The sequence below is a fragment of the Pyrus communis genome, chromosome 15 (assembly GCF_041283825.1).
Source record: "Pyrus communis isolate YQ-2024b chromosome 15, ASM4128382v1, whole genome shotgun sequence".
Lineage (NCBI taxonomy): Eukaryota > Viridiplantae > Streptophyta > Magnoliopsida > Rosales > Rosaceae > Pyrus > Pyrus communis.
This window is the reverse complement of record NC_142579.1, coordinates 14401666-14411881: the sequence shown is the minus strand read 5'-3', so window position 1 is coordinate 14411881 and position 10216 is coordinate 14401666. Positions and strand designations below refer to the sequence as shown.

Here is a 10216-nt window from a genome sequence, read left to right as displayed (position 1 = left end):
ACTTGATGCTAGAGTATAGGGGGGTTTCACATAATTGTTATTCACTTATATTCAAAAGTAGTGGAGGTTGCTAGTCACAATCGCGTTAAGTAAATCCTTGGTACGAATCTCATGCGTTTCATAGTGATGAGTGCCTTGTCAACGCTTATAGTTTTCACAAAACTTAATGACTTTTGATATGTATCTTTGTTATGCATCTCATATAAAGAACTTGAAAAAGATAATTTGGTTGTAATGCGTTTTCATTCAATTCAATGAAATAAAGAAAACTTGAGGGTTAGTTGTGCGATGCAACTAATTTGGGGCGTTGTCATTCATAGTCTAAAGGAGTAGTAACTGGACATTGGTTTGTATGCATATATCATGTGTGGAGAAGGACCCTCTAACTAGCCTTCCACCCATTCATTTTACTTAAATTCGTTTTTCAGAAGTGTTTTCTATAAAGTTTTTGTTTTGAGTCTAAAATTCGTCAAAAACAATCCCCATGTTATTTAGTCTTCATATTTGAGTCAAAACTTGTTTTCCTTGAGTCTTTTGAGTCTAGTCAAGTCCTATTTTCGTCCAAAACCTTTATTGAGTCTAAAAGTGAGTCTTTTTGAGTATTGGTTGCTGTTTTAAGTGTCTAAAGTTAGTTTTGAGTCCATAGAGTCTTGTTTAGTGTTTTTGAGTCTTATTTACATAGATTAGCATCCCTAGTTAATCCCCGGTCTAGAACGATCCCTACTTACATCTCTACTACAATTGTCACAAATAGGGTTTAATTTGTGTGTCAAGTTAATTTTCACATCAAAGAAGAACTCAGAACTTCACCCAACAAGTTCTAGTTCGGCTTCCAATTTTGAGGAAGAAGGAGAACCCACGGCAAGGGAGGAAGAAGAGGTCCACACGATGGCAGCGGACAACCGTACAATCAAGGAGCTTTCCGCTTCGGGAATGGACAATGCCGCACCCTTGTGCATCCAATACCCAAGGGCGGCTCAAGACAAGACCGACGAATTTGAATTGAAGTCAAGTTTGTTGCACCACATTCCAAAGTTCCATGGACTGTCCATGGAGGATCCCAACAAGCATTTGAAGGAGTTCGAGGTGGTGTGTTCGAGCATGACTCCAATTAACGTTGATAGTAGTATTTTGAAGATGAAGGCTTTCCCGTTCTCACTTTTGGAGAAGGCCAAGGATTGGTTATACGAGTTAGCACCCGGAACGGTCACTTCTTGGGAGAGCATGAAGAGGGCGTTTCTTGAAAAGTTCTTTCCTACTTCATGAGTCATTCTCTTGAGAAAGAAGATTAGCGGAATCCAACAAAGTCAAGGGGACTCTTTTCCAACATACTACGAGCGTTTTAAAGCCCTTGTTGCGTCATGTCCTCAACATCAAATGAAGGAGGAGCTTCTACTTCAATACTTCTATGAAGGTCTTGTTCCTATTGAAAGGCAAATGCTTGATGCTTCGGCGGGAGGTGCGTTGGTGGATAAAACTCCCATGGCAGCCAAGAATCTCATTGCAAACCGGGCTCTCAATGCACAACAATACGAAGGAATTGGGCAAAGGGACCCTGATGTGATAAAAGATAGCACTCAAATTAAACCCTCTTTTTGACAATTGTAGTATAGATATAAGTAGGGATCGTTCTAAGCCGGGGATTAGGAGGGATTGCTAATCTAATGAAAATTGACTCAAAGATGTAAAAATATGTTTTAAAACACTTTAAATAGACTCACAAGACTCTTACTAACTTATATGACTCAAAACAAACTTTAAAGACTCAAAACAACCAAAAACAACCAAAAAGACTCAATTTAGACTCTAGGACTTAATTTGGACGAAAATACACTTGGTTTTGACTCTAAAGACTCAAAAAGACTCTTTTGGATAGATTTGGAACAAATAAGAAAGGGGGTTTTGATTTTGGACAAATTTAAAAGAAAACAAGTGACTTAAAACTTTAAAACAGATTTTGGACGAAAATAAGAAAAACTAATGGATGATGGGATAGCAAAGGGATACTTCTCCACACATGATACTTTCTAACATAAATTGATTTCCAGTTGCTTTTCCGATAAACCATGAACCTCAACACCCCAGATTAACCGTGAATTGCACTAATTAACCCTCAGATTTTCCTCACGTTATTGAATTGGATGATTGCATACGACAACCCAAAGCATTCCCCACAAGTTCCCTACATGAATTGCATAATAGAGATACAAGCAAGAATCATTAAGTTCTTTGAAAACCATAAGCATTGACGAAGCACTCGTTACTATAAATTGCATGAAACTTATGCCAAGAATTTACTTAACATGATTGTGAAAACAACCTTAACTACTTGTGAATATTAGTTTGTGACGATTATGTGAAACACCCTAATATTCTAGCCCCAAATTCAAGCATGCAAATTAAGTAGGCCTCCCTAATAAACATACAAGAATACGTTATCCGTCAAACGGTTAAGTAAATTGCGTTCACAATTTATGAAATCACAACTGGACTTAATCAACTCATATTATAAATGTAATCATGGTTTCAAAGCATCCCTAGGCTAAAACGAGTTTAGCCTCTCATGTTCATGACAAAACAAAGCAACATAGATTTAAACATTAACAATAAAGGATAGATTACACCTAGAAACGTCCAACACTCCAACTCGAATGCACAAACGCCCAAGGCTTGGTCTTCCTTCTCCTCCTCCTTGCTAAGTCACGGCAAAGGGTCTATGGTGGGTTTGTGGATGATTTTCTGGGTTTTTGGATGGATTTAGGTATGTATGGTGGTGCGGCAAGGGTAGATGGTGGTGTATGGAGGTTGAGATGGAGGTATGGAAGTAGGGGAATGATGGATGGGTGGTTGCAAGGTCACGGCAAAGGATGGTTGTGTTTATGAATGAATGATTGTTGTGTGAAGGGTGGTCGTGATTAAATGGCACGGCAAGGAGTTTATATAGGCTAGTTTGGCACACTTAGTGAAGGAAAAGGATTGCCTAATCCCATTGGAAAAAGGTTAACTCAAGGCAGAAATCAAGTGGGATTGGGAATAGGAATTTCGGCTAGGAATTAGGGAGTTCTAGAAGGCTAGGTGCGGCACACATGTAGGGATAGGATTAGGTTTCTAGAATAGAAGGTTTAGGGCAGATTCCTAAACCTAAAGGGCCTAGGACATGTGATATAAGAGTAGGAAAAGGTTTTCAATTCCTAAACCTACTAGGAGGGGTGTCTTGCGGCATTGGTATGGATAAGTGTTGTAGAACTGAATTAGGTGTTTAACTGTGTAATTGATTCCCCCTAATTAGCTAGGTTTAAGCCCCCACCTGATTTGGATAGGATAGAATAGGATAATGTTAGAGATAGGATAGGATAAGGTTTCTAGGATAGGATAAGATAAGGTTGGATAAGGTTCCTTGTTTCTTGCTTCTTCCTTATCTTCATTGTATTAGGACTTCTTCCACCAGATTTGTAGCCTTTCCTAACTCTTATAGTCTTCAATTTCGTCCATCCTCTTTGCTCCATGGTTAAGCTATCCAATCCATGCCCAAAAATGCTCCAAATAGCCTTAAAATGCACTTTATTGCTCCATTTGCCATTAGAACCTAAAAACACACGAAAATACTTTAAAAGACTAAAACAACTATGAATTAATACATAAATGCATGAAAACAAGCTAAGTAAGTCGCCTAAATATGCTCCTATCAAATTCCCCCACACTTAGCTTTTGCTAGTCCTCGAGCAAAACGAAATAAATAAAACAAACTAAACACAATCTAAGCCTTCCAACAATTGCCTCAGGGATTTCCAACGAACATGACACATTATTGAACATCATTCCCACGGTTTTTAGCTTTCTTTATACTTCAACAAACACTTAATCATAGTTACCACTTATTAGTTCACATAGAATCAATTAAAACAATGTTTTGAATGTAGTAACATGCCTTAGAGAATTCCCTCAATTCCTCACTAGAATGCACTCTATTTTCACACAGATTTTCTAACTTCACACCCTACACTAGTTATATGTGAGAAGATTGATGTAAATATGAAGACTAACACTCACATATGTTATATCAAAGAAAGCATTTTCTGGATTTACGACAATGACATGAATATGATCTCATGAATGGAATGCTACTACTTAGAACGAGAACCAGTGATTCCATATGCTCATACCAAATTCAAACTCCACATATTGAATACATAACATCAAGATAGAAGTTGAGGGTTGTAAGGAGGCTTAGGTATTGGCTAACAAAGAAAGGTAAGGATAACAAAAGTTCTTAAAGCAATAGTAAGCAAAGTAATGAATTTGACACTTAAACTCTCTTCAAATGGCCGAAATCAATTTGTACACACAAGGGAAGATTCATGCAACATTTAGGGTCAAATTCACTCTTTTGGACCCTTCCTTCAACAACCAACACTTGTGAGTTCATTCTCACTTATTTTTCAACTCTTTTTCTTTCTTTTCAACACTTTTCTATTTTCTTTTGATTTTTCCACGAATTTCTCTTCTTTTCTTCTTTTTTTTTTTTTTTTTTTTTTTTTTTTTTCCACTCGTGCCCTATCATCTTCCCCCACACTTGTTTTCTGCCATAAATTGACCAAAGGAGTTCACCCTAAGTCGTGCTTTACTATCCTTTTAAGAACAAAGGTATGGAAAGTCCTAATCTAGGCTAGGTGAGGATAATGTGGCTAACAAAGAAAATAGGCTTTGAAAAGGCTCAAGAGGGTTAATCCTACACTACATATGGAAAGGGGTAGGCTTTTTGGCTCTGGCTTGACTAACAACTTCATCTTATTGTATGTTATGCAATCAATACCATGCTTTGAATGAAATGGGCATGAGTTCTAGTATTTGGAACTATAATGAAATGCATTCTAAGTAGCAACCAAGCAAAGAATGATGAGATCATGCAACGACTTTAGAAAACAAGAAATCACAGATTATACTCTCCAAAGAACGTTATAGGCTCAAGTCTCTCAGGGTTGTAGTGTTAGTTTGAGTTTCTTCCTTCAAGCATGTTACAAAAACTGATTTTTTCCTTTTGTGATTACATGTGAATTCATAAGCTATAACCATAACCAAGCATAAACCAAAGCACAAATCACTTCCAGCCATGTTTACAACATTCTTTAATAGTCATGCAATTAAAAACCAAATCCTCATCATTGTGTTGGAAGGTGACCTAAGACACAAACAAACACACAAAAACAACTTAAAAACAACTCTTTTTGGGTTTTTCAAAACTATTTTGTAATTTTTTTTGTAAATTTTTCGGATTTTCTGATCAAAAGACATAAAAACACTCCAAAACACTCTAAAAACACTTAAAAACAGTGTGAAACAACATTATAAGTGATAGGTGATAAAATCCCACGAATTTGCATGAAAAACACTTTGTTTACCCCCCCCACACTTAAATCAAACATTGTCCTCAATGTTTCACACAAAGACGCACATCCAAACAAACAATATAAATGAACTAACATGACAAAATAAAAATAATAAAGAGATAGAGATTGAGGAACGCAAATCTGATTTTATAGCTTGAATTGGTGAATTGCCCACTTCCTCTCTCGTTGAATGCATGGGTTGCCTCCCAAGAAGCGCTTGCTTTAACGTCGTGCAGCCGGACGAACGTTCTTCTTATCCTCACTTGGAGCCCACGGCATGGAGTGGAATGTCCTCCACAACTTGCCCTTCAACACTTTCGTAATATGGCTCTATGAATGGGAGGGGATAGTGATCTTCCCTAATGGTGGTATTTTGGTTCCGGAAGTCCATGTAAATGCTCCCACCACCTTGAAATCGATTTGGAACCTGCACCAAAGAAGGTAACAACCGATTAGTTGAAATGGGAATTGGAATTGGGATTGGAGACTTACTAGGATGTTGTGGCAATGCCCCTAGGGCAGCCACCATCTCGCCAATTGTATCCTTAGGTACGGCCAGATTGGGTGTTTGTAGGGCAATGGCGTGCTTCTTGTGCTTCCCTCCAATTCCTTCCTCGATGGTGGTTCTAGACGCATCCTTCTTGATAGGTGTTGAACGTTCCTGCCCTATATTTTTAATTGTACCAATGGCAAAACAAGAACGAACTTCATTAGGATTCTCAATGGATTCAGAAACTTTAAAGTTAATCGTATCACCACCAAACTCCATAGTTAAGGCTCCCTTGGCCACGTCAATCTTGGTGTGGGCTGTTTTCATGAAAGGTCGTCCGAGTAAGAGTGGCGATGGTGGAGAGTGGGTTGAATCCTCCATGTCAAGCACATAGAAATCTGCAGGAAAAATCAAGTGGTCTACCTGCACCAAAACATCTTCCAAAACTCCTCTTGGGTATGCATTAGATCGATCGGCTAATTGAATAATAACACCATCATTTTTAAGCTCTCCTAGATTCATAGATGCATAAACAGAGTATGGCATGACATTAATTGATGCACCTAAATCTAGCATAGCATGTTCAAACCTTGTATTACCAATTACACAAGGGATAGTGAAACTACCTGGATTTTTGCATTTAGGTGGCAGCTTTCTTTGCAACATTGCAGAGACATTCTCACTTACATGTACCACCTCTTTCTCCCGAATCCGTTTCCTTGTTGTACAAATCTTCCTTAAAAACTTAGCGTACTTCGGAATTTGCTTTATTGCATCTAGGAGCGGGATATTGACATGCACCTTCCTAAACGTCTCTAGGATGTCTTTTTCATCCTCCTCCTTCTTTGTTTGCAAAAATCTGTGAGGAAAAGGAACATTGGGTGGAACGGGGTTAGAATTAATCAAATTTGAACCCAACTTACCTTTGGTGGCCGAATGGGATTCATTGGATGAAGTAGTGTCCTTAGGTGCTTGCGGCAAAGGGGATTGTGTCCTTGCCGTGGGCTTGTTTGCAGCCTCCTCTTCATGTTGCAACGTCTCGTCTTCATTAGGACTTGTTTTGGATGGTGTGGATGTAGTGCCAACTTCTTTTCCACTCCTCAAGGTGATTGCGTTGGCCGTTTCGAACCCTCCCTTTGGATTGACAATGGTTGAGCTTGGGAGCTTGCCTTGGTCTCGGAATTGTCCCACAAACTCCGCAATCTGCCCTATTTGCTTCTCTAAGTGGTCCATCCTTTTGTCTTGGTTTTGCATTGCCTTTTCGTGGTTTTGCAATACCTTTTCTTGGTTTTGCAATACTTTGTTTTGATTTTCTTGCCCCTGAGACAAACTAGTAAGTAACTTAAGAATCGTAGCATTATCTAAAGACGTACCTTGATGGTTTTGGGCGGATTGGGGTTAGGTTTGGTCTTGGCCGTGGGTGTTGGTGTAAAACCCCGGGGGTTGCTGCCTAAAGCCTCCTTGTTGGTAAGGTTGTTGAGGCTCCCTCCACTTGAAGTTTGGATGGTCTCTCCAACCCGGATTGTATGTATTGGAATATGGATCATTCCTTGGTTGATTTTGGCTTGGAAATCCAATGGCGTTTGCACTCTCCCATCCCCCATTCTCAATCAATTGAGGGCACTTTTCCGAAGGATGACCTTGAATAGAACATACGCCACATACAATTGGACTTTGGATCTTCATTCCTTCGGCCATCTGAGACACAAGAGAAGTAAGATTAGCTATTTGAGTTTGAAGGTCGGATTGAGAACTTACCTCATTCACTTGTTGCCGTGGGGGGTCCCTTTGCCCAATTCCTTCGTATTGTTGTGCATTGAGAGCTCGGTTTGCTATGAGGTTCTTGGCTGCCATAGGGGTTTTATCCACCAACGCTCCTCCCGCCGAAGCATCAAGCATTTGCCTTTCAATGGGAAGAAGACCTTCATAGAAGTATTGAAGTAGAAGCTCCTCCTTCATTTGATGTTGAGGACATGATGCAACAAGGGTTTTAAAACGCTCATAGTATGTTGGAAAAGACTCCCCTTGACTTTGTTGAATTCCGCTAATCTTCTTTCTCAAGAGAATGACTCTTGAAGTAGGAAAGAACTTTTCAAGAAACGCCCTCTTCATGCTCTCCCAAGAGGTGACAGTTCCGGGTGGTAACTCGTATAACCAATCCTTGGCCTTCTCCAAAAGTGAGAACGGGAAAGCCTTCATCTTCAAAATGCTACCATCAACGTTAACTGGAGTCATGCTCGAACACACCACCTCGAACTCCTTCAAATGCTTGTTGGGATCCTCCATGGACAGTCCATGGAACTTTGGAATGTGGTGCAACAAGCTTGACTTCAATTCAATTTCGTCGGTCTTGTCTTGAGCCGCCCTTGGGTATTGGATGCACAAGGGTGCGGCATTGGCCATTCCCGAAGCGGAAAGCTCCTTGATTGTACGGTTGTCCACTGCCATGGTTTCTTCCTCTTGTGCCGTGGGTTCTTCTTCCTCCCTTGGCGTTGGCTCTTCCTCCTCCTCAAGGTTGGGAGCCGTACTAGATTCTGGGTTCTTCTTCTTCTTCCTCAAAGTGCGCTCAAAATCGTCGTCAAAATCCAAGATGTTTGCACTAACAGGTTGAGAACTACGAGTCATAAACTAGTACCTACAAACAAGAAAAGAAACTAGGTCAGTAGCTAAAACAAAAAGAAAACAAAAAGAAACAAAAAGAAACAACGGGGGATTAGCAAAATTGCTAATCCCCGGCAACGGCGCCAAAAAATTTGATGTGATAAAAGATAGCACTCAAATTAAACCCTCTTTTTGACAATTGTAGTATAGATATAAGTAGGGATCGTTCTAGGCCGGGGATTATGAGGGATTGCTAATCTAATGAAAATTGACACAAAGATGTAAAAATATGTTTTAAAACACTTTAAATAGACTCACAAGACTCTTACTAACTTATATGACTCAAAACAAACTTTAAAGACTCAAAACAACCAAAAACAACCAAAAAGACTCAATTTAGACTCTAGGACTTAATTTGGACGAAAATACACTTGGTTTTGACTCTAAAGACTCAAAAAGACTCTTTTGGACAGATTTGGAACAAATAAGAAAGGGGGTTTTGATTTTGGACGAATTTAAAAGAAAACAAGTGACTTAAAACTTTAAAACAGATTTTGGACGAAAATAAGAAAAACTAATGGATGATGGGATAGCCAAGGGATACTTCTCCACACATGATACTTTCTAACATAAATTGATTTCCAGTTGCTTTTCCGATAAACCATGAACCGCAACACCCCAGATTAACCGTGAATTGCACTAATTAACCCTCAGATTTTCCTCACGTTATTGAATTGGATGATTGCATACGACAACCCAAAGCATTCCCCACAAGTTCCCTACATGAATTGCATAATAGAGATACAAGCAAGAATCATTAAGTTCTTTGAAAACCATAAGCATTGACAAAGCACTCGTTACTATAAATTGCATGAAACTTATGCCAAGAATTTACTTAACATGATTGTGAAAACAACCTTAACTACTTGTGAATATTAGTTTGTGACGATTATGTGAAACACCCTAATATTCTAGCCCCAAATTCAAGCATGCAAATTAAGTAGGCCTCCCTAATAAACATACAAGAATACGTTATCCGTCAAACGGTTAAGTAAATTGCGTTCACAATTTATGAAATCACAACTGGACTTAATCAACTCATATTATAAATGTAATCATGGTTTCAAAGCATCCCTAGGCTAAAACGAGTTTAGCCTCTCATGTTCATGACAAAACAAAGCAACATAGATTTAAACATTAACAATAAAGGATAGATTACACCTAGAAACGTCCAACACTCCAACTCGAATGCACAAACGCCCAAGGCTTGGTCTTCCTTCTCCTCCTCCTTGCTAAGTCACGGCAAAGGGTCTATGGTGGGTTTGTGGATGATTTTCTGGGTTTTTGGATGGATTTAGGTATGTATGGTGGTGCGGCAAGGGTAGATGGTGGTGTATGGAGGTTGAGATGGAGGTATGGAAGTAGGGGAATGATGGATGGGTGGTTGCAAGGTCACAGCAAAGGATGGTTGTGTTTATGAATGAATGATTGTTGTGTGAAGGGTGGTCGTGATTAAATGGCACGGCAAGGAGTTTATATAGGCTAGTTTGGCACACTTAGTGAAGGAAAAGGATTGCCTAATCCCATTGGAAAAAGGTTAACTCAAGGCAGAAATCAAGTGGGATTGGGAATAGGAATTTCGGCTAGGAATTAGGGAGTTCTAGAAGGCTAGGTGCGGCACACATGTAGGGATAGGATTAGGTTTCTAGAATAGAAGGTTTAGGGCAGATTCCTAAAC

At 39.3% G+C, this 10216-nt stretch overlaps 1 protein-coding gene across 2 annotated transcripts; it reads right to left on the bottom strand.

Annotated features, from left to right (window-relative positions):
• Window positions 1–4466: 4466 nt before the first annotated feature.
• Window positions 4467–8514, bottom strand: LOC148690554 (uncharacterized). 2 transcript variants are annotated; one of them, XM_088686455.1, is made up of 3 exons: window positions 7636–8514; window positions 5922–7575; window positions 4467–5814 (listed from the first exon to the last, which is right to left on the bottom strand). In XM_088686455.1, exons 1-2 carry the CDS (start codon window positions 8500–8502, stop codon window positions 7276–7278), a joined length of 1167 nt encoding a protein of 388 aa, XP_088542581.1. In that variant the 5' UTR covers window positions 8503–8514; the 3' UTR covers window positions 4467–5814; window positions 5922–7275. The 2 variants fall into 2 exon arrangements, with proteins under 2 accessions (XP_088542581.1, XP_088542580.1); XM_088686454.1 differs by having other exon boundaries at window positions 5922–8514.
• Window positions 8515–10216: the final 1702 nt, after the last annotated feature.

Excerpts from the sequence above, each read along its gene's own strand:
- LOC148690554 (XM_088686454.1), bottom strand. The coding sequence starts at position 8,502 with ATGACTCGTAGTTCTCAACCTGTTAGTGCAAACATCTTGGATTTTGAC.